The sequence below is a fragment of the Scomber japonicus genome, chromosome 17, assembly GCF_027409825.1.
Source record: "Scomber japonicus isolate fScoJap1 chromosome 17, fScoJap1.pri, whole genome shotgun sequence".
NCBI lineage: Eukaryota > Metazoa > Chordata > Actinopteri > Scombriformes > Scombridae > Scomber > Scomber japonicus.
Genome location: NC_070594.1, coordinates 9,704,574 through 9,728,107, shown reverse-complemented (window position 1 = coordinate 9,728,107; position 23,534 = coordinate 9,704,574). Strand labels below are relative to the sequence as shown.

Sequence of the window (23,534 nt, the reverse complement as noted above, 5' to 3'; positions counted from 1 at the left end):
ATAGACAGGTAACTGATGGAGATGTAATTGGAAAGGCTGTGTCAAATGAGCCAGTAAAACACTCTCATAGGGCAATCATCGAGGGTCTCCTGCAAAGGCTGGCACCCTTGACATTGGGGAATACATTATATAGGATGAAGTGCGATGGTGTGACCTTTCTTTGGAAGCTAAAAACCTTCTTAGCTCCTCCGTCATTTAGGGGTTTAATTATTGAAATGTCTTGAGAAGTCTGAGAGAGCAGGAGACAGAATTAACTGAAATATATTTTATTCCTTGAGAACATGTGATGTGTGGATGTTGGTTAAAACATCTGGATAACCAACAGAATACATTGTGCAGCATGACAGAAAAAAATACAAATAGGATTAACTGAGGAGCTTTAAAAAGCAATTTATGTAACACTAATATTTAATTTCCTGCCCTACAAATCAAAATTGTGCAATTACACAACGGCTGCCCGGCGAGGACATTTCTCACTGTTCATTCATCCACTGCCAACCCTTAATGAACGCTTGACTCATAATGGGTTTTCTATTTAATTGCAACATAAACATGATTAACTAAACCGCAGCGCCAAACAGGTTCCTCATCCTAGACGAATTACAGGAAAATGATAGAAAGGATACCTAGACATTCATATTGCTCTTCACCAGACACATGAAACATCTGAGTAGAATTTAAAATGCCTTAAAAGCACTGCCTAATACTTACTGCTCATTGAAAAAGGCACTATTAGTTTCAGTGTGGAAAGCTAAAAATACCATCATGCTGTTGCTGGTGTGTCTCGTTTCAGCAACTTTTAAAATGTCACAATCTGTTGAAGTAGTACTGAACTCAAAAACCCTGCAGTGGCTTCATCTCAAATGACTTCGCTCCTCATGTCCTTGCGCACCCTTCTCCTTATCTAAATAAAGCGAGGATGTTCCTGCCGTGTTCCAGATAAAAAAAAAAAAAAAAAAAAAAGCAGATGTGCGGACTGAGAGAAAATGCCAACCATTATCTCCTCCGATGTTTATAATAAAAAACTTTTTACTGCAAATACTGCAGCAATCAATGTCCCAAGAAATAATGTCTTGATAAATAAAATCGTCGCCCAGGTTCAGTTGAATTCAGATTCGTATAGATCCTTCACCATGTATGGTCCATCCAACTCGTAGCCCATCTTCCTGTAGTAGTTCCTCGTTCCTACACCTGGAAAACACAGAAGAGAAGTGTTCAGTAAATGAAAAAAATTAAATAGCCACTTCTAGAAAAATGTCACTGAACAGTTTTATAAGCTTAAAGTAACCAGATCATGACATATATGTATATCTGTATTGATGTATATGGCTAATACGTAAGAAATGTTTTTTTTTTGTCATTTGTCAAGTTTCAGTATCAGAAATCACTCTCTAGGGCGCGCAGGTGGTCGAGTGGTTAGAGCGCATGCCATATACTGTACGCAGCCGACCCTGGTTCGAATCCCGATCGGAAGTCCTTTGCTGCATGTCACACCAACCCTTTCTCTCCCATGTTTCCTGTCAGGCTACTGATAAATAAAGGCGTCTATGCCAACAAAATCTTTAAAAAAAAAAAGAAATCATTCTCTATTGATTACTAAGTGCACTACATTTACCCTTCAACATTTCATTTTTGAGTCCAAAAAGTCCAAGTGTGCTTTATGTACTTTACAGTGCCTTCAAATATTCCCACAATGGAAACAAAGAGCATCAGCCACAATGCACAATTTCATATCATAACTGCTCACATCAGCCTCTGACTTGTAATTATCCGGAATAAGAAGAGCTTCAGTATCTCCCACTTGGTGAAAAGACAAAGTGTCAACAAACCTTCGGCAACATGTCTGCAAAGCCCTCAATCGATGGCAGTTAATGTACATATAACAGTAATACAATGGATTCAGCTGATATAAATGGTTTGTTATCTGCTTCCTCTTGTTTTTTTATACGGTGATAGTGATAACAATGCAGACAGGCTGACCATGCAGATGTATTGTGCAATTGCTCTCAAGAGGAGCCTTTCCTGTTTCTGTCAACACTGCGTGAAAGTAAATGCAGCACACATCTGTCAGTGACGTCACTAGATGGTTATGGTTCATCAGTGTCCGACATCTCGATTCACAGCTCACTTTACAGTAAACTACTGAGTGTCTGTAATAGAATAGAGAGGGGTGATAGAGGGGGAACGATGGAGTCGCTTCTTACTGGCTTTAACAGACGACATCACCCAAAACCTGGCTTCTCTCCACCAGCTCCATTTGTTATAGAATTGATTTTAAGATTTTTACTTTTATATAACAGAAATGTTGACCGCATAGGAGCCAACCCGCAGCGTTAGATCCTCGGGTGGGGCCCTGAAATTTAAAGGTGACCGGTCCCTTGGCTTTGAAGTGAGGCTCACAGAATCTGTAACTTCTTTTAAATCACTTCAGACTTGCTTTTATGTGATGCTGTTTGTTATTGAGTTTTTTTTATCTTTTAATCTTTTTTTTATCAACTCCTTATTGTGTTTCATTGTCTTTATTGCCTTGATAATGTCTGCCTTGTTACTGCTCTGTGTTGTACTGCCTTTGATTTGTCAAAGCACTTTGTAAACTCTGTTTATGAAAAGGTGATAAAAGTTATGATTATATATATATATATATATATATATATATATATATATATATATATTTTTTTTTAAGTATATTTTTGGGGCTTTTTACCTTTAATGTATAGGTTAGTATAGAGAGAGACAGGAAATGGGAGGCAGAGAGGGGGCAAATACATGCAGGATAGGACCGCTCGGCGCGGGATTCGAACCGGGGTCGCCTGCAGTGAGCCTCAACACATGGGGCAGATGCTCTACCCACTGAGCTGAACACCGCCACGGTTATGATTATATTTTATATTACTTTTTTATATTACTTTTTCACCACATATCTTAGTCACAATTCTGTAATACCAAATTCAAGGCATCATTATCAAAAATGTAATCAATAATTAAAAATCCAGCATCGATCAGACTCTTCGAATAACTTTAGAAAATGATGAAGAAACATTTTGATACTGCAAAAACATTCTTGAATGACTTAAAGACATCCAAGTGTTGAAAACAGATATCCAAAATCATCCTGTAGTGTCTAATATAAAGTGGAAATGTTTTGCACTTAACGTGTAGTTTCGCTTGCTGATGACAACTGCACACATGTGATGCAGTATTTCTGTAGTTATCATATCTTTTAAGTCATGATATGGCTTAATTAGATGTTTGTTTTTGGACGCCTGAGGAGGGGATAAATGAAGCCCTCCTGCGCCGCTTTAAAAATCCCACCTGAGATAACAGCCAATTTGCAGGAGCCGTGTTCATCTCTGGCAATTCTCTCTGCTTCCTCCATCAGCATCATACCAAAGCCCTAATCAGGCAGGAGAAAAAAGGAACAGATAAAGAGATTTACTTCTTAAAAATTAGTCATTTCAAATCAGTCGGAGGTCTTAGAGAAAAGCAATCTGATTCACACCAGGTGGGGAAATCAAAAGTGTTTGTGTGTGTAATTTATACGTCAGCATATAACCCACCTGATGCTGGAACTTGCTGGGGTCTCGGCTGCTGACCGGGACGACGCTGCCGTAAACGTGCAGCTCGCGGACGATGGAGACGCCGCCTTTCAGCTCCGGACGGAAGGACTGAGGGGAGCAGCGGCGTAGACGCAGCAGGCCGATCAGGATGTCCTGTTTGGGATCCTCGTAGGAGAGGAAAGTCTCCCAGCCGCCGTTGGCAACGTAGTCCCGCCGCACCAGCTCCACCTGAACACACACGCCTTTTGTTACATCAATTGATTTCTAACTCTGTAAAAAGTGACTGTGCTTCATTGTCAGGATGCTGCATGTTACCTGGTAGGGTCTGACTTTGTGGTGGATCTCCTGAATGCCCACCTCTCTGGTTCTCACGTCTCGACACTGCATACAGAGAAAGATTCAAATGGGTCAAACTACTTTAGAAACCTGAAATCTTGGGACAAATCTAATATTTAGATTAGTTAGATTGGACTTCAACACAAAAAGGCTTGAAATAGGAAACATCAAGCATGCTGTATCCATTTATTGCTTCATTTCAGGTAGTAATAATGAAGTTAAATCAAACATTTATATTTATTATATTATATTAATTGAAATTGTGGAATGAAGCATTGAGAGAAAATGATTTGATCTCATTGATTTAAGCTTCACTGTTGGTTGACTAAAGTTACTGAGAATAATAACACTGTATCTCCTCCTCCTGCTGCTGCTTCACATGACCTCAATTAGCTAAACAGCTGCTTCATTGTAAAGCAGTTACAGGAAATAGAATGTATTTGTCACCACGGTTATAGGGCTAAAGGCAAACATTCATCAAAAATGCATCTACAAAACAAGACAGGGGTCATTTTATGCCTTTTTTTTAACAGTGGTTGGGTAAATATTGCAGGGGAGTAATAGGACAAGAGGGAGCAGCTACAGAAAGCTGTTAGATGAAGAGCTGCAGGCGACACAGTGCACACCTCCAACTTGTCAGCGAGGTTATAAATTCAACGGTGTCCTGCTGTTGTGTGGAAAACTAGTCTCGATGTATGCAGCATGAAGTCAGATGGCGGTTGCTCATAACACGCTTGGAAAAAAGGGGCTTCTTTATTATAAACATAATGAGTTAGTTTGGTTGCTCTGCGAACAGATACACCAGCTGCTCCTCTGTATTTCTGATAAAGTAGCTGCTCAACGAGTGTTTGCTGTTGTATTAAAGTGCATTTGCTGTTACCGCTAGAAACCACAGGTGTCAACAAATCAACCGGGGCTGAAATTTTAAGGATTAGGAAATTGACTTGGGGAAAAAAAAAGAAAAGAAAGAAAGGAAGAAGAGTGATTTAATTTGAACACAATGAAGACGGGTTTCCGCTCCGCTAGTTTATCAACATGTAACAGTGAGTGGCATTAAGCTGCGAGCCGGATGGAGAGGTTTTTGAAAAGTCAGTGGGAAACTGGGTCAAAGTTTGAATAAATTTAAAAAAAAAATTGGCGTAGCATAAAAGCATAAAAAGTTTTGGTGGAAATGTGGTGCAATATGTGACGACATATACGCCACATCTTTGAGGTGGTTGCCACAGCTCTCTCGTGATGTCTTTGATAATGAACGAGTGCTGAATGTTATAAATAATGAAGGACAAATAGAGGCAAAAAAAAATTGGTAGTGGAGCAAAAAGAGCAGATCCTGACATTGATGTTTTTTATGGTTGTATTTTAGCCTAAAAGTAAATAACAGCTCTGTAATAGCAGCTTACAGACGGCTCTTTACCCCATAGGTGTTTTCTGATGAAGGACTTTTTAACCTGAGTCTTTTTTGATGGAAGTTGGCGAGGGGTCTTCTGCTTCATGTGCTGTGCTGGCGAGTCCAACAGGTGCAACCTGACCTGATGTTTTCAGGCTGGATGAACTTTGAGAGGTTCAACATTTACTGAAGTCGTCATCTACTTTTACCTCCCCGAGAGACATTCAAAAGCTTGGGAGAGTGGGGAGGGAGGGAGGGAGGGAGGGAGGGCGCTTCAATTCTATGCTCCATCAGCTCTAAACTACACTTGGCAAGGTTTTTTTTAAATTTGTCATCTTGCTCTGCCACAGCAGTGTATGCAAATTATTTGGACAGTCAGCATCCATCTGTTGGCTGCTGCCACAACCAGAGTTCAATGGTAACTGTTCGGTGTCCCGGCTCAAAAAGCCTACTAAGCCTCTTTATTCAAAAGAAGCTGACACAGAGTCTTTTAGTTTAATATGAAAGGCCTTTGAGTCTCACCTCAGTGCCCATGTCCTTCATCCTGGCCAGAGCCAACTCCCTCAGGTTGCCGTGCTCCACTCCGGAGCTCACCAGCGGCATGGGGATGTCCCTGATGAGCGGTACGACAGCAGGAGGAAAGAAAAGAGGGAGACAATTGAGAAATGAAATAATGGAAGAATAACTTTTTATTGGTTATTACAGAGAACCACAATAGTATACACCAAATCAATGAAGCACAAATTATCTGTGTGTATATGGCAAGAAGGTAGCTCCCAATCTAAAAAAATAAAGCCAGTGTCTTAAACCTGGATTCTTTCTAATGGCCAGCAGGAAGCAACTCAAAAAGAAGTCTAACTGTATAGAAGTCTGAGAAAATGACCCTACTTCTCACTTCTCACCTCAGTTAACACTTCTTTAATAAAGCATGGTGTTCATTTTGTGAAACGATGGTCTGATTTAGAGTAAAATAGACAGTATAGATTCACAGAGTGTAGGTGTAGCTGCCACTATCTACATTTTGGTCACCTAAAAAAAAGTCTTGTTCAGCATTTGGTTGCATTAAAAGACCCTTTAAGTAGTCGGATTTTCAGTTTTTCCTACTTTTTGCTACTGACTATTACCACTGGCATCATCACAGTTAACCATAGACTGTAAATGCACCGTGCTAATCCTAGGCTAGCTCCACCCTCTTATCCAAATATGGTCACTTCTGGCTCCACAAATCCAAGATGGCAACAGTCAAATCGCCAAACCCAAGGCTTAAAAACAGCACTTCATGTCACAGACTTTGTTCATATATTATTTTTCACAGTTTATACTATCTGGTTAATTCTTTATTTTATCAGTACTGGGGATTGATGCTTTTTCAGTGGGAGTTAGTTGGAGCCAGCATCTAGCACATTACTTCCGCATTGGCTTCAGCCTCAAACACACCTTGAACACACCTTGAGAGATGCTTGCATGAAAAAGTTGAATAGGGTGAATCGGGTAGGGATTGTTGAGAGCTGTGAGAATCAACTATATAGTCTATCTTCAGCCAAATTATCAAAGCAAAGAAATGGGCTAAAAGCAGTTAAAAGCCACATAGCGCTTCGGATTTGGTTGTTAACTCTCAGGACGTTCAGAGAGGACATTTGTATCAATGTTTATAACAAATTCATTGAGCTATATTGGAGCTTTAAACAACATACTGTTTATATCCAACCCCTCAGCTCCATTCATTTCACTTTTACAGCACTTTATGAGCATGTTTCACCTTATTTAACAGTTCTATTTTATGTGTGTGTACGTAAGTGTGTGTTTAAGCAGAGTGAATGGAAACAGTTTTCTTTTATGAGAGACAGCAAATTTCATTGTATGTGAACATGCAATGACAATAAAAGGCAATCAGTCATTACCTCTGCACTCGGTACACTCGTGTCCAGGGCGGTACCAGTGCCAGGATTCGGGCTACCAGGTCGACCAGGGCGCTGGGGTTGTAGCTCTTATACCGACCTGTCTTCCACAGCTCATATAGACCCGTACCTCGGATCACCAGAGTTGGATACAGCTTCAAACCATCAGGCCTAAATGCTGGGTTCTCAAAAAATTCCTGCAAAAAGAAAAAAAAAACAAAAAAACAGTAGAGATTCCTGTTAAGCATTGAAGACGTACAGCTCTGATCACATCAGACAGTATTTATTTGCATTCATGCTTTGTCTGAGAATTTTAGCTCTACTCTAAGTGGACTGTAAGAATACTTTTTCCACTTCACAATCTTCTCTACTTGAATTCTGTTTTCTGCAATCAAAACTGAAAAGCTGAACACTTCTTTTACACCATTACAGTCTCTATAAAACATTAAGTGAATTCAATGTAATATGTTGAACTCTCACAATAGAAAATGACTAAACCACCAGTCACTAAAACATGAATCATCCCACATCATATTTTTAGCCAAATATTTTTGAAACAGCTTGGTTTTCCAATCCAAGACAGGTATAAACCTTTTTTTTCAGGTTTATTGTTATGAAGTCATTTGAGAAAATCAGGCATAAAACTAAGTGGCCCTTTTTTTCTCCTCCTAGTCATTGCTGTAATAATTAATTTATATGCTATTATTTGTTTTTTCCACCACTTATTGCTGTATCATTTATCTGTGTTCGTTATCAGACCCTCCTAACATTGAGAAAGAGAAAACAATATAGAAAAGGAAAACTGACAGTGCTTCTTGAAAATTCCCCCAGAGACTGAATGCTTTCATTTGCCTTTTAACTCTCTGACCACACAGGGGCAAAGGAAAGTATCTCAACGCTACATAAAAAATGTAAAAAAAAAAGGTCCATTTGCAAAACCACTGATTCCAGCGCCCAATGTTGAGAGAAGACATCCATCATATAAATCAGATATCAAAGAGGACAGCACAGCAAGGGGCTCAGCTATTCGATTGAAGCAGACGAATGTGTTGCTGTCCGGTTTAGTGCAGTGAAGGGAAACTGTGTGATTTCCAGTCATTCTCCTCCCCCTCCGCACGGACTGTCAAGATCAGAACCGTGAAGATCTCGAATCGAGGCACATTCTCCAAAATAGGCCACATTATCAGTATGGCATAATAATAATCTCCCTCTGTCTCTCTCCTTCTCTCGTCACAGCTCATAATCAAACGAGGACATGTCCTGCATGGTCCTGATCTAAACCTAAAGTGATGGTGGAGGGAGGGAAGAGGGTGGGGAGGTTTCATCTAACTAATAACAATGCGGCAAAACCACAAAGAAGAAAGAGTCTCGAGACTATTTTCGGGAATATGCTACCTGCTACCTGCTACCATTTTGGACTGCCTATCACAGCTCCTGTTGGTTGGTGGAGAGGAACCTTGTTAAGGATGCCTCCCCCGGGACAGAGAGCATCTGTACACCAGAGATAAGTGAGAGAGGATCTCGGGGTTGGGAGGAAGTTGTAATCGAATTTCATTATCAGGACAACCATGATGGACGCAAGGAGGATGCAAAGTTCTCCTGCTGCTGCTGCTGCTCCCCGCCTACAGCGACTGTGTGTGACATCAGGCATTCGACAGGATCACGACAATATACACAAGTAACAGAAGATAGCTGATAATGTAGCATGTTTGAACGAATGATGCAAATAAAAAGGGAAAGAAAATTCGAGATCCCTGCTTGGCTTGCCTGCTGGCTACCAATGTTGGAGAGCTCTGCGCTTAAGAAGGCCTGAATTGAATTATTATTATCACCAATTTTCATGGAGGTTCTTTTATAGTTAAGTAAACATCCTTTCACTGAAACCACAGCTGCTGTTTGCATCATTTTTGAAGCATTAGACGTTTAAAGCAAATGTAAAAATCTGTGAGCTGGAATTTCCAGTCATGCTACCCCCTTCATCATCTCTCCCTGCTTTAAAAAGGCAAAAACAAACATATTTCAACGAGAAGGCTTCATCTGTGTAATAAAAAAAAGCAAAAATGGTGATTTATATAAAAACTGTTGAAGTTCAAACACCAATCAGAGGAGAGATTACATACTTTCATAATATGATCCATCTATTAATGAACAACCTAGATACAGACTTCTCATAATGATTGGTAATAAAAAGGTAATGATGTCCAAGACTGGAAACATATAGCAAAAACAGACTATGTATATATATATATATATATAAAGAGCTATACAATCCACATTAATACATTAAGATACAAATAATTGATTTGTGGTAATTGCTTTTATTAATTTATATAGTTTTTTTCTGATTACTGTGGTCACATCACCTTCATTAGGCGAGGTCTGTATGCTAGTTCATTCACACATGGATCCTATAATGCAATCATGTGTTATCTTTGCTGATTGGTGTCTGAACCTCACCTGCTTTTATATAAATCGCCATTTCTGCTGTTTTAATTACGCTGATGAAGGTTTCTAGCTAAACCATGTTCGTTTTAAAATAAATAAGAAGACTACTGATCTGTAAGTGAAAGGGCTCTGTTCATTTTGTTCTGTAACATTTGGTAAAACCTAGAAAGCTCAGCTGTTTTAGGGTAACAAAACATGGCCTGGGAACGCCTTGGGATCCCCCAGGAGGAGCTGATGAGCGTTGCTGGGGAGAGAGATGGATGTCTGGGTTTCATTGCTCTGCCTAATGCCACCCTGACTCGGCTGTGGATAAGCAGCAGAAAATGGATGGATGGATGTTTTAGGGTATAAATTAAAAAAAAACGAAATTTGTGACCTGTTTTTAAAAGATTTCATCTTCAGGGGGGAACCAATGAGCTTGGAGCAGAGAGCAACAGACAGTCTTTACATGGATTTTGTTGATAATAAAAAAAAAATAGAATATTACAAGACTTATCTGTTAAAGACTTGGAGCAAGAGGGATGTAAGTAGTTTCGGGCAAACCAAAGCCAAACAATTATTAGAATAATTATTCATATACAAAACACATTTCTGCCCAAAATGCAAGTTGCATCCCTCTGGCTCCAATATTAAAACTCAGTAATCCAGGATTAAAGTGTCCACTTAATTGTTATGAATATAAATGTGTCCAAATGCCGCCCTGAAGTTTAAAACCTCCTGAGGCCAAATTCGTGATATTGGGCTTTATAAATAAAATTGACTTGACCTTTACCCGCTTCTTCTACCTTTTACTGTTATTTTACACTAGCTCCACATTTAACTACGGCCTTGAATGTCTTTCAACGTGGATGGTCCTTGTCTTAGGGGGGGTTGGCAGTAAATTTTATGGATCCCTGGAAATATCCAGAGATGCTAAGTTTGGATCCTGGAGTGAAGATGTTTTAAGACCTACATATTTTTCCTGCCCTCGCCAGTAGGAAGCATGTCATGGAAGATTAGATAGGATGTGGAGGAGCGAAGGGGAGCCACGCATTGGCTGTATAATCTGGAAATGTCAGTGCAATAAGAGGGGAAGGGGAGAGAGAGAGAGAGAGAGGCTGACACGACAGAGGAGATGGATGAAGTGACAGGAGAGATGAGACGAAGAGAGACTGTCAAGGAGAAGAGAAAGTAGATGTGAAAAGTTACGACTGGAAAAGGAGAGAGAGAGAGATAGGATACAGATAAAGTGAATGATAATGGAGAGGAGAGTGAGACAAACACTGGAGATGGGACAGAGAAAAAGACACAGAGATGGACTTAAGTGACTCAGAGGGCCAAATACACATTTATTGTGCTTCCCCCCCACTGTGCCGACCTGCTGCTGCCCTCCATATTACCATCAAATACATTCACACAAGGAAGCGGTAATGTAAACACACACACACACACACACACACACACATATACATATATAGAGAGTTAATATAACAAATCTGCAGGAAGTAACAGGCTGTTTTCTACTACTTAAATATCTCTATGTGAAAACTGAAGCACTCAGAGCTGCTAATGGTTGAAAGATTGGATGTGCTGTGAATGCTATAATCAAAAATAGCTTTTATAAATACTGAAATAGTGCTTTCATACTGCTGTAAGTGACACTAATGTAAGGATACGTCAGTATTGAGAAGAGCTTTTTTACTGTGTTGTTTTTCTCGTGTTTTTTTAAATGATCCTTGAACTGACGTAATGCGTCTTTGAGTACTTCGAGAAGTGCTCTATAAATAAAATGTATTATTAGTTTGTTTATGTATATATTATCACATTTTTTATTTAAATATTACTATTGTTATTTCCCTAAAAACAATCCACTATTATTCAGACCAGTGGACTCAATTTAATTGTTCTTTCCTTATATTTCTGCCTCGGTTATCAAATAACTGAACAAGCGTAAAATAGGGATTCGAAGTACTACTTAGCACCGCAGATGAAATTATTATTGTATGATCACAATTATCCAACAAAATGAAATACAAAAGTAAATGAGAAAAAGCTGTGTGTGATAGTTGATTAGTTATAGTGAATTTCCTGAACCCCCCCACCCCCACGGATTAATAAAGGTTTATTTTATAGTCACAGAGAAAGAAAAAGGAAACAGAAAGCGGTCTTATTAAATAAATAGATTATTCAAACAAACACCAACCAGCAATTCTAAAGCTCAGTAATGAATTAACATGTTAATCTTATTTGTTTAATCTATACAAAAAAAAGGTGGGAAATGTTAATTTTGTGTTTGTTTTTAAATCGTGGACAGAGCTAGCTAACAGTTTCCCTGTCTTTAAAGGGACCAGTGTGTAGGATTTAGTGACATCTAGTGGTGAAGTTACAGATCGCAATCAACTGAATACCTTCCTGATGGGATTACAGGATAATTAAAACATGCTTGTGAATGTTATACTCCATTTTTGCTAAGTTCAATTTACAGCCACACAGCTCATAACCCAGTTTGCATCATTGTCCTTGTCCACATTCAAACCTGACCAAATCTGGGCCGAGGACCACAAATAAGAGACAAATCCCCCATTTTTAAAATGTATTCAACATTTCATTAAGTCAGCCTGTCTGAGCAGGACAAAGTTTCCACATTATATCTGAATGCTGCATCTCGGTTTATCTTCTTGTTTAGTTTGTGCTGTAGCTCATTACAGAAGAGGGAAAACCAAACTACTACACTGAGTCACAAGACAGACACATCAGACACAGCAGTAAAAAAAAGCCACAGGGCGTTTGTCAAGAGTCTTACCTGCACCAATTAGTTATATCTCCTCTTTTCTGTCATTGCTGTGTTTTTAATCACTTCATTTCTGCTTTAACAATGTAAAAAACAAATAAATAAATAAATGAACCAAACAAGCTGACATTATGCAGTCTCAAACCGAGTCTTCATTGACATCCTACAGTCATGCTTGTTGGGAAGGAGCCCCCCCGTCTGAGACTGCACAATCATATTATAGCTGTGTTTCCAATCAGAGCTGTACGGCGAGCCTGCTGTTGAGAGACATCTGACAGGATTGTGATTCAACTGTCGCAGCTTTTTTCCGTCGCTATTTTAAGACGCTATAGTACACGCAGGACTTTATGTTACTGTAACGCTGTGTTATCAGTAGTGATGACGCACTCTGACGCAAAGCACAATAAGATTTGCTATTGTCACAAACAATTATGATGATTTGGAGAATCACTTTACTGCTTTTATTTTTAGTCTGCAGTGTTTCTCTGCCTCAGTTTAAGAAACTTTTTCAGCCCGACACTTACAAACTATCCTAAAAATAATATCTATCTAGAGTTTTTTTATTGTTTTGGACCTCAAGCTCCAACCGAACTAACCACAGTAGTGATTTGGGTGCCCTTTATGCTAGAATAGATGCACATTTGCATGCTAAACTTGAGTGGAATATAATTATCTGCAGACTCTCAATGATTGACAGTTGCCGCTAAAGGTGACAGTCCAATTAACCTCTTATGTCACCTCAAAACAAAACAAATCTTTGAGTGAGAGGGGCGTCCTGGTGATTGAGTGGTTATGCTTCGTACCCAGTCAAAATTGCACTTTTATTCCAGACACGGACATTTACTGCATATTATACTACTTTCCCTCTCTCTCTCCCTCCCCCATCTTTCTTGTGTGAGTCTACCCTCTCAAAGTGCATAAGAAAGGTAAAAATCGCCCACAGAATGTACTCTGATACCAGTAGCTGTCCGTGGTGTAAAAGGAAGAGTCCTGAGCTGCCTCTGAAGTGAATACATATATGTAACTGTGCATCTGTGCATCTGTCCATCAAAACTGCTCTAAGACTTGAGTCAATAGAGATAGATGAAGACAAACATGTCATCTAAAATGCATAAAACTATTCAATTAATCAAAATTAAGTTTATGAATGTCCTTCTGATTGTTCGGACTCTGCCTCGATAAATGCACTTTATACTACCAGTCTGTGATGCACTTTAAACTACCAGTCACTTTAACTATGTTTTATTTGCATATGATGTTTTAGCCTGTTTTAGCTTGTTTTTAAATTAGATTTAATTTATATTAGTATCTGAGACCTGAGTACTATATCTCGCTCACATGTCTGACATGATGACTGACAAATATAGCATCTTGAATCTTGAATCTTGAATCAAATAACTCTTCTTTTATAAACATCACTACACATGTGAGAAATTGTATAGTTTTTGTGCATATGCATTGTTTATACATCTGGACCCTGATATTGTATGTCAGCCAGTATGAGAAAGTGCAGTAAACAGCACAACTCTGCAAAAGTTAATTCCACCATTCATTAAACTACACAGAAACTGTAATAAATAATTACTATTTACGAATCTTGTACAGTTTTAGGAAAAAATATATTTATATTTTTATAAAAATTACATCAAGAAAAGTTATGTATCCTGATATAAGTTGTTTCTGTCCTGTATTTAAATTGTATTGTAATATACATTTTCATTGTTTTTGTTGTTATTCCACTCTGGGCAGCTTTAATTAAACCTATGATCATGACTTTTGGTTTATTATACCAATGCAAGTGTTTTAAGCCAAACTTTATTACTTTATTCTCTGAGGTAAAGTTATTTTAGGATTAACATGCATGTATGTTTTCAAATTCAAATCAATATATTATGATCAATGATCAATCACTACCTTGTGTGACCCTGATCCAACTTACTGTTACAACTTTGTAATAGTTTTTCATTTTTGTTGCTTCCCCTTATGTTGCCCTTGGTCTACACTTTTTCAGTCTAATTATAAGCTTGTCAATCAACCGTGAAGCACTTTGAACTACATTAACCTGTATGAAAGGTGCTATATTAATAAAGTTTGATTGAGTGATTGATACTACAAATTATTCCCAACTATGACAACACTGGAGGACAGCTGTACAGTCTTTAGGTGGAAAAAAGGAGTAAAAAAAAAAAAAAGTAGAAAAACAACCCCAACCTCTTGAAATGTATTAATGAATTCAGCCAAAAACTAATTGGAAGTAATTCAATCATTAAAAATAATGTGAATAATGTGAAACGCTTACAATAAACTGCTCCACATCCCGCTCCATGCCCACGTTGGGCAAGTCTGGCATCATGTGGGCCACAACTTTGAATCCTGCGTCTTTTGCTAGATGGAAAGACTCACACACGGCTCGCACTGTGTGACCCCTGTAAAGCACAAACACACACACACACAAAAAACATTATTCATACACTGTCAGACCTGCTGCCATGACACCGTGTCTGGTTTCCTATCTGCATCCGTCCATCCTCGCTGACCTACTGACCTGTTGGTGTCTCGGGCCACGTCTTCATACACGCTCTGGACTCCTATCTCCAGCCGGGTGCAGCCGTAGCCTAGCATGTCGCTGAGGTGTCGCTTCAGGCAGTAATCGGGCCGCGTCTCGATGGTGATTCCTACGCATTTGGTGTTGCTCCGCTCCGAGTATCTGCAGCAGGAAACCGTCTCAGTCAATTTTTTATTGATGTTATTTTTGATCATAAAAAGCTTATAGCGTTTATCTTATTTTATGCTTCGATATAATATGTTTTTCTTTTTTTTTAATTTGACAATTTAATATCAGAGAGTATGTTGGAGGGCACTGTATGAATAAAACATACTGCTGGGATCATTTAGCAACATCAATTTACTTGCTGCCAGTATGCATGGCTCATTATTCAGATGGTTAACGCGGACCTCACATTAAGGACACGGTAATGCAATAAAAAACACTAACGACAGCAAAAAAAAAAAAAAAAAAAAAAAGTCTGCAAAGCAAATAACGTTAAATGAGATATTAATGAGTATTTTCTTTGTGTCAAAAGTGAAGTATTTAATTAATTATTTAGTAATTAACATGTCTTGATTGTTAAGGGATACAGAGTAGGTCTCAAAACACTTTGAAAAGGAATTATTTTATTATATTTAGAGTTTAATATTAGTTTCTCTGTTTCCACACAGGGTGACAACAACTAAAGTGATATATATTTATATTATATTATTAATATTTTTATGATAACAATGGATCAAAGGACTATGTGTAATGAGAAAGGTGCCTCCTGTAGTGATGAACCAACAGATCTCTCTCATTAACCAGCAGATGCTCTAAAATGCTCTAAATGCCCTCTGTAAGCAGACATGGACAATGGAGCATTTAACAGCTAAATATTTTTCCTTAGGAGATGATGGAGGACCGAAGCTAAGCTAATAGAAATGTGAATATAGGACTTCAGATTCTTCAGGTGGACAGAAATATGACTCCAAATCAGTGCTGATGTTGCTCCACAAACTGTCAATATGGCTTACAGCTTGTTTTAACCCCATTTTCACACAGATTTAAGATATAAAGTAAAAAAAAATGATAGTTCAGAACTCTAACAAAGTTCATAAATGGGTAACAATGTTATCTACTTGTTGATTGAATTAGTTTTTCTTTGCACTGTAGCAAAAATCAGATGTACAAGAAGATTCTGTGTCATTATGATAATCTACAACCTTCTCATTTTTATATAGAACAAGATTTTCATACAAAAGGCACATGTGTCCAATAATTGGGCCATACACAGAATGATACCTCCAGTCCTTAAACTCTCCCCCCATGTCTTTCTCTTCTTGACCTTTTTACACTCCTCCTTCTAATTCTTTAATTACTTAGCGTTCAGTAACATTTTAAAGATCCCCTTAAAAACATGTTTTCAGACATACAGAATAAAAAACACTCATAGAAAAAAAAAACATAATCTACAAAAACCTACTAGTACCTCCTACTTTACTGAAGAGGCTGAAAAAGAAAAGTATATTGAAGTATATTTGCACTGAAGGCTTCAAGTTTCCACAACACACTTGTTAAAGTTATAAATAGGAGCACGACTGGCTACCAAAATGGTTCTGATGTCACAAAACCATGTGATAAAACTCAGATTCAAGGTGAGAAACTTTCCCTCTTCAGATGATGAATGTGAAACTAGCCTTCAAATGTCAAACTGCACATACATCATTCTATTATATCATATTATTGTTGCTTGTTATTTTATTTTTCCATTGCTTGGTTTCTTGGATTGTTTATAGTCTCTCTGTAAAGTGTCCTTGGGTATCCTGAAAGGCTTTTTTTTTAAATAAGATGCTTTATTATTATTTGTATTTTCTGCACAGTGAAGTCACAACAACGCATTTTTGAGTGAAGGGGAACTCTAATAATTCTAAAAATGAACATTGCATGATCACAATCCTTTGAGCCATTGATCTTCAAGCAGTAGACACACCTAAGACATCTATAACTAATCACTCAATGAGTTTTAATCACCCGCTGTGTGACAAGAGGTTCATGAAAAACTGTTGTGTGTCCTCACAGCAGCAGCTCTGCTGATTGGAAGAAAGTGTCCAGAGGTGACGCAGTACGGTGCCTTGTCATTCTTTAAATGCAATCTCAAGTTTTTTTTCAGGGATTCATTAAGTCTGAATCTGTGACTTCCAAACTTATTTGAGTCACTGATCGAAATCACAAAAACAACACAATTGACCGAACAGACACGTCTCATCTCGGCACACCAGCCAGCTGTCTTTTTCTCCACTCCAGCTGCTCCAATGACCATTAGCTGCCCGCATGCCAGCTCATGTTCCTTCTGATTCTGTATCTGTTGGCAATAAATGTCCATCTTTTACAGTCTGCTGGCTGATTTACACCAATTACAGGAGTTTATGCTCCAGAGAGAATGATCAGATTGTATGAAATGAATCAATAAAAAGTCTATTATCTCAGACGATTATCTCGAGGTATCTCGCTGCTGTGATCAGATCAAGAGCAGCATGAGCGCAGCGAGAACCAGAGATGTGAGCATCATACGTGCACACGCTTTCTATCAACACAAATAAACACACACACACACATAAACACACACTCTTGAGGCAGAGATAAGGGCTGTCCCCGGTCAAACCAAGAGCCTCCTCCTTCTCAAACTGAGCAGCCACCACAATTACTACAATCACAGCATCTTAACGAAGGTTGCTGATAGCAGAGCAGGGCAAATACAGCCAAACTCACACCTACGAGCTTACTCGCACACACGCGCACACACGCACACACGCACACACACACACACACACAAGGACGAACACGTACACACTCACAACCTGGCCCCATGGGTCTTATCAGACTTTAGGGAAGTAAATAGCCAAACAAACAGCTTCAGTCCTGGGAAAAAGCCATTATTTGGTCCAATTGTGTGTATGACGTCTTCACCCTTTCAACAAATGGGTATTTCTACTCTGACTTTTAATCTTCTCCAATTCATCTATAAAACTTACTACTCATCCATACTGAGGAGACGTGCATCCAATTGCATTCAAAGCGAGCCTAACTCAGTCAGTGAAGAAATCAATAGAAGTGAAGAAGACTTAGAGAGACAGCCCTCTCTTATTTTCCTCCCAAATTCTCAATGGCAGCTTAATCTGTGACAGACTGAGGCAGTCATCACAGCTCAGCTTCCTATAGGATGTTTGCAGTTTTAGTTGGAGAGGTTTGAAGGCAAAAATGGAGGAGGGGGGGTCAGGTAATTTTAAAGGATAATAAAAATGTGGTACCATACTTCCCATTCATATTGAATAATACACAAACAATGTTGTGCAATGAGGAGGGTGTATAGGGGAAAAATGTTGACGTAGACATAAACACAGGCATCCACAGTAAAGCCTAATAATTCAATCTTGCTCCTTATTTTTTTATTACAAGTTGATCTAAGTGAGTATGATGGTATTTTTATTTCTCTCTCCAGACGGAGGTAGAATTTATCCAGCTGTAAGAGAAGAGCTCTAATGGTAGAATAGCTCCCTCTGGTGTAGTAAAGGGTTAAATATTCTCAAATGTTCAGCTCAACATGTAATATTTTTAGGCTTATTGCATGTGGGAATTATTTCATGTGGAAGATAAAACTAAATAAAGAATTGAACACCAGTATACTGCCAAAATGATCCATTAACTTTGCATTTGGGAGCAAATAGTTCCAGTGACTTGGGATCTACAGAAACTACACTCACTGCTACAATAAACTAGGAACTACTACTTTAGTATTGTGTCTGTTTTCCATTTGTTTTGTAAGGGCTTGTTTGGGACCCCATTGAAAACAAAATGATAGATCTCAAGGGTTTTATCCTGATATAATAAATTCCTGAGATGCATATTCAATGGTTTATAAAAGGAAACAAGGAAGGAAACATATTGCCTCATAAGTATCCTGAGTGTTAAGAGTATATACTACGCAGCATTTAAAACCTAAAAAACAACTTATAGACAAAAGTAATCCCTCTCAATCATTATTCATGACCCACTATTTATCTACAGAGACTCTCCGCCTGTATTTTCTAATTATTTTACTGTGTCCGAAACACTTCTGAACATCAACCTTTGGGAAGTGGGTGTGTAGCCCCCCCGGCCAATAACTGCACACAGGTGTGAGGTCAGGACTCGTAGCGTAGCAGCCAGGTTACATCGCTGTGTTTGTCTCTTTTTTCTGCTCTCTGTCTGTGTGTGTGTGTGTGTGTGTGTGTGCTTGACCGAGGGCGGGGCTGAGCTCCACACACACACATATGCAGAGCAGAGAGGCCACAGCGACAAGATAAAGTGCTGCATTCAAACAAAATACGACAATGCAGCATCTTCCTGCAGGGTTTGTGTGGAGGTGTGGGTGTGTTTATTTGACGGCCATGAAACAATCAGAAAATAATGTTTTATTTATCTGATTCACTGCTTTGTTCTCCTTGCTGTTGCCCCCCCCCCTCCTGTCTCTCTGAATGTGTTCACAAACTACAACCAACAAATCCTGCATATTATACCTTTGAATGTTTGAATGTAAATGAGACACAGAGAACAGAGGCTGAGGTGCTTTTAGTACCTGACGGCTTCCTCCACGTTATTGGATGTGTGTCCAGACAAAGCGTCGTGTAGGTTCCTGATGAAGTAGTCTCTGTATTCTGTAGCAAGAGCCATGAAGGTGCCGCCCATCACGATGAACTCCACCTTGTCAACGCTGTGACCCAACTGCTTCAGCTGCAGATCACACAGAGGACAAACAAGACTTAATACAAAGGGTAATGTACAGTTCTGTAATATTGAGACATTTTATTGGCGGTCATTGGATATATAGTGAAGTGCAGTGAAGTGGACTAACTTAATGTTCTCTATAATAATACTTATTACCCCTGATCATCATATCCTGCAAAATAAATTGGAATTATACTAGAAGCAGAGATTGCACATAAAACTAAAATTGAACAGTTAAAACTCTGAAAAAGATGACAACTGTGGAGAATTGAGATTCAAACAGCACAAATTTTACATAAACTGATTTAATGAATGGCTTTTCTCTGCTGCATTAGACTAATGTGGCAATAAATTTAAATAATGGCATAACTGGGGTCAGGTCTTGGCAGGCGGGTAAAGCCATGGCACTCATTACTGTACACTGAATATATTATCAGTGGTCATGATTTATGAACGTATGTAAGCAAAGGCTTTAACTGCACAAAGGCTGTTGTGGGGAAATAGCGTTTTAGCAACATCTTGAATCAATATAAAATAAGACAATTTAATTCTTGGTAATGCCAAGTGATGCTTTAATGAACTGAGGGGGCATTAAGAACACATATAAGATGGTGTAGACACGGCAGGGCAACACTGACCTGCTCCACCCGATGTCTGGTCTGAAGGTAGGGGTCGTATCGTGCTCGGATGGCTCTCATAGAAGTGGGCTGAAGATAGAAAAATAGAAATGTTAAAAACTGATATGTTAAAGGAAAGTTGAACCCAAAAGTCAAATGATACAATGACAGCAAATAAAAGGTCAAAGTTGTGCACAAAGTGTCAGTAATCAGGGTGAATCTACAGTGTAAGTAAGAACATTTCCAAAGACATTGTAAACCAGAATACATTGTTGAGTAGTTTAGAATAACATGATCTTACCTCATAGCCAGTATAAGACTGTGTGGAGTACTCAAAGTCTGAGTCTGGCCCTCCAGGACAGTATCTGCCAAAATTAAGATTGATTTAAGACTTGCATTGAATAAAATAACACAAATATCTAAAAATATGATGACGGAAAACAATTGTTTCAAATAAGCTCTCCAAACCAAAATCCTTCTGAAGGGTCAAAGCCACCGTTTTGATTTGTACCTCTGTACATATGACACATAAACTAACACATTTTCAGATAAACAGAGAACAAGATCCAGCAAACCTAAAAAAAAACCCAATACTTGTTACTTACACACAGATGTTGCCAGTGAAGGTGATATGTGGACATCTATGTGGTTTGCACATCACAGCCACCACTGCAATCTGTCAAAAAAGCACTGAATAATTTAACTGTCCCTCTATTCTGTAGAAGTCACATTTTAACAATAAAGTAATTATAGGTTAGTGACAAAGATTTCTAAAAAAGTATAAAAGACTTCTATAGGCTCCTACTTTCACACTTTCTTTAATATAATCTGTCACTTTCAGTCTTGTGTATTGTTCGTGCCTTTCTTCACAAATAATGAAAAAAAAAACAAAGTAGAGCTGAGAAAACATTCAACCTTTAACATCCAATAATAGCTTAGGTAAGACAACCTTTACATTTGACAGTAACATCTGATCTGGGTTAGGGTTAGGGTTAGTATGTTTGTAGTATGTTTATTAATCAAGAATATGGTGGAGACTAAAATTCCCACTGCCTACAGGGCACAGACATTTGATTTTTAACAGCAGATGAATGAGTGAGTAAAGATCGCTCTACCTTTCGGTTTGCAATTTCAATCAAACAACTGAACTCGAGGGCTACGTACCCCGCTGGCTGTACGGATGGGTTTGGCCTTTAGTTTGGGCACCAGAGCGCGACGGTATTGTGGTGGAACAGCAGCGATGATATCCACCAAACGAGGCTGAGCTTCAAGTCCATATTTAGCTGAAGTCTTAGTCTTCACTCTGTTTGAAAAGACATAAGAGTCATGAGTCATTTGACAGCTTGGAAAAGTAAAAGGTGGAGTAAAGAATGGAGATGATTTGCAAGACTTATGTTGATTCATTTGAAGGTGACACCAATGTCCAATATTTTCTCACACTACCTGCATGTGCAAAACAGGCTCAGCTTTTTTGGCATTAGGTTGTCTTTACCACAAAAAAAAACACAACAGTACTTCAACACCATTAAGTGTAAGTATAAGATAAGGTGACAGGCATGGATGGTGGCTTGGTGCTCCCTAAAAGCTACTGTGCTTATGCCTCAGGGACCCTCAATATGTCTGACCCTCAATATAATGACAATAAAGCATGAGTTGCTGCCAGAAAAATCAATCTAAAAGTGGTACTTCCACAGTGAGCAAAACCTGTTTTTTAAAGCTGATGTCAGGCTCAACACATCTGTCACTGTGCTGGGACCTTTATGAAACGTACACTGTATAATGTATACAAGGAGAAAACTTACTTGTTAAGATTGATGTCTTTTCCCTCCTCATGAGCTTCAACCAGCTGCTTGATGACATCAGCAATGGTCATCATCATCAGCTCGGCTCGGCTGAGGTCACCTAAAAAAACAGCAGCAATCAATAGTGTTAATGGATTTACTGTAATATTATGGGATGAAAAACGGCCTCACTCTCACTCATTTCTGGTACTTCAATGTAGAGATATGGCATCAGAAAAAGATGAATTTATAAAGAGTTATATCCAGTGTTGGGGAATAATTATTTACATGTAACGGCGTTATGTAATTTAATTACAAAATAAATATAAGTGTAATCCATTACAGTTACTTATGAAAATGTTGATGATTACAGGAGGTTACATCTGAAGTCAGACCTTCAAGATTTTGCTTAGGAGGGTTTTTTCCCTCATTTTTTAATATTTAACATGTTACTGAATACATATACTGCTGTTTTTAATTCTTTGAAATCAATATGTTTTATATTTTGTAAGTAAATCATGACACAGACCTTATTTGGAGTACACATGAGTTTAAATGGTGTCACAGTACCAATTAAGCCCATGCCAAACTTTTGACTTTTTTCATAAAATATCTTTATATTCCAAAATCTACATGAACTAATGAATACATTTTCAAATGAGAGATAAATCTTGCTTTACAAGAAATGATCTCCCTTATAAATCATGTCAGTATCTATGAAAAACACTTGATTATTTACACCTGATAGATTTTGGTGCTTAATGTGTACATTTACCCTAACAGCTGAAAAAATGTGTGAAAATTAGAAAAGTAATCAAATGTACTAAGTTACATTGCTTTGATTAAGTCATTGAAATAGCTACATTACTTATTACATTATAAATAGGAAGCTAGTCATTTGTAACCTATTGCATTTCCAAAACATCCTTCCCAACCCTGGATACATGGCATTAGAAAAGATGAATTTACAGCTCGTTAGTAGTCAATAAGGTCATTAACTGCACATCTATGGCTTTACTGTAGTCTTAAACAATGAATATATCCCTTTAAAATGTTTAAAGAATGAGTTATACACAGAGTTACATCACTGTCACATTATAAGACGCATGCTTGCATTTAGCATTAGCAACAAGCTACAGCCAGCCTGTCAAATTCAGAGACATTTAAGACATTTTTAAACACTTTGTCACAAACTCACTCGATTTCTTTGGCTTCCCCATGTCTTCCACTGAGTATGGTGTCTTAATATAAAAAGATATCTATCTGTCAGAGTGTGTACATCTGTTTTTTTCTAGTCTAGACGGCTGATAGCAGACAGTAAACAACCTCACGTTGCCTCCATACACGGATCCGGGTGTTATGACAAAAGCCGTTCCCGTGTTAAAATTTTCCCGATCCTCCTTTCTCCACATAACACCCCTACCATTTATCTTCTGAGGTGCTTAACCT

At 38.4% G+C, this 23,534-nt stretch overlaps 1 protein-coding gene across 1 annotated transcript; it reads right to left on the bottom strand.

Annotated features, from left to right (window-relative positions):
- Positions 1-258: 258 nt before the first annotated feature.
- On the bottom strand, positions 259-23,420 carry elp3 (elongator acetyltransferase complex subunit 3). Its single transcript, XM_053336939.1, has 15 exons — positions 23,284-23,420; positions 22,107-22,206; positions 21,469-21,607; positions 20,910-20,980; positions 20,606-20,669; positions 20,326-20,394; positions 19,539-19,693; positions 14,939-15,100; positions 14,693-14,819; positions 7,182-7,375; positions 5,803-5,893; positions 3,873-3,938; positions 3,558-3,785; positions 3,313-3,394; positions 259-1,191 (listed from the first exon to the last, which is right to left on the bottom strand). The coding sequence occupies exons 1-15, from the start codon at positions 23,303-23,305 to the stop codon at positions 1,100-1,102; spliced, it is 1,662 nt and encodes a 553-aa protein (XP_053192914.1). The 5' UTR covers positions 23,306-23,420; the 3' UTR covers positions 259-1,099.
- Positions 23,421-23,534: the final 114 nt, after the last annotated feature.

Excerpts from the sequence above, each read along its gene's own strand:
- elp3 (XM_053336939.1), bottom strand. The coding sequence starts at position 23,305 with ATGGGGAAGCCAAAGAAATCGA. Across the intron at positions 15,101-19,538 it reads AACGTGGAGGAAGCCGTCAG|ATACTCGGAGCGGAGCAACA; the intron begins GTACTAAAAGCA and ends TTCCTGCTGCAG. Across the intron at positions 3,786-3,872 it reads ACAAAGTCAGACCCTACCAG|GTGGAGCTGGTGCGGCGGGA; the intron begins GTAACATGCAGC and ends GTGTGTGTTCAG.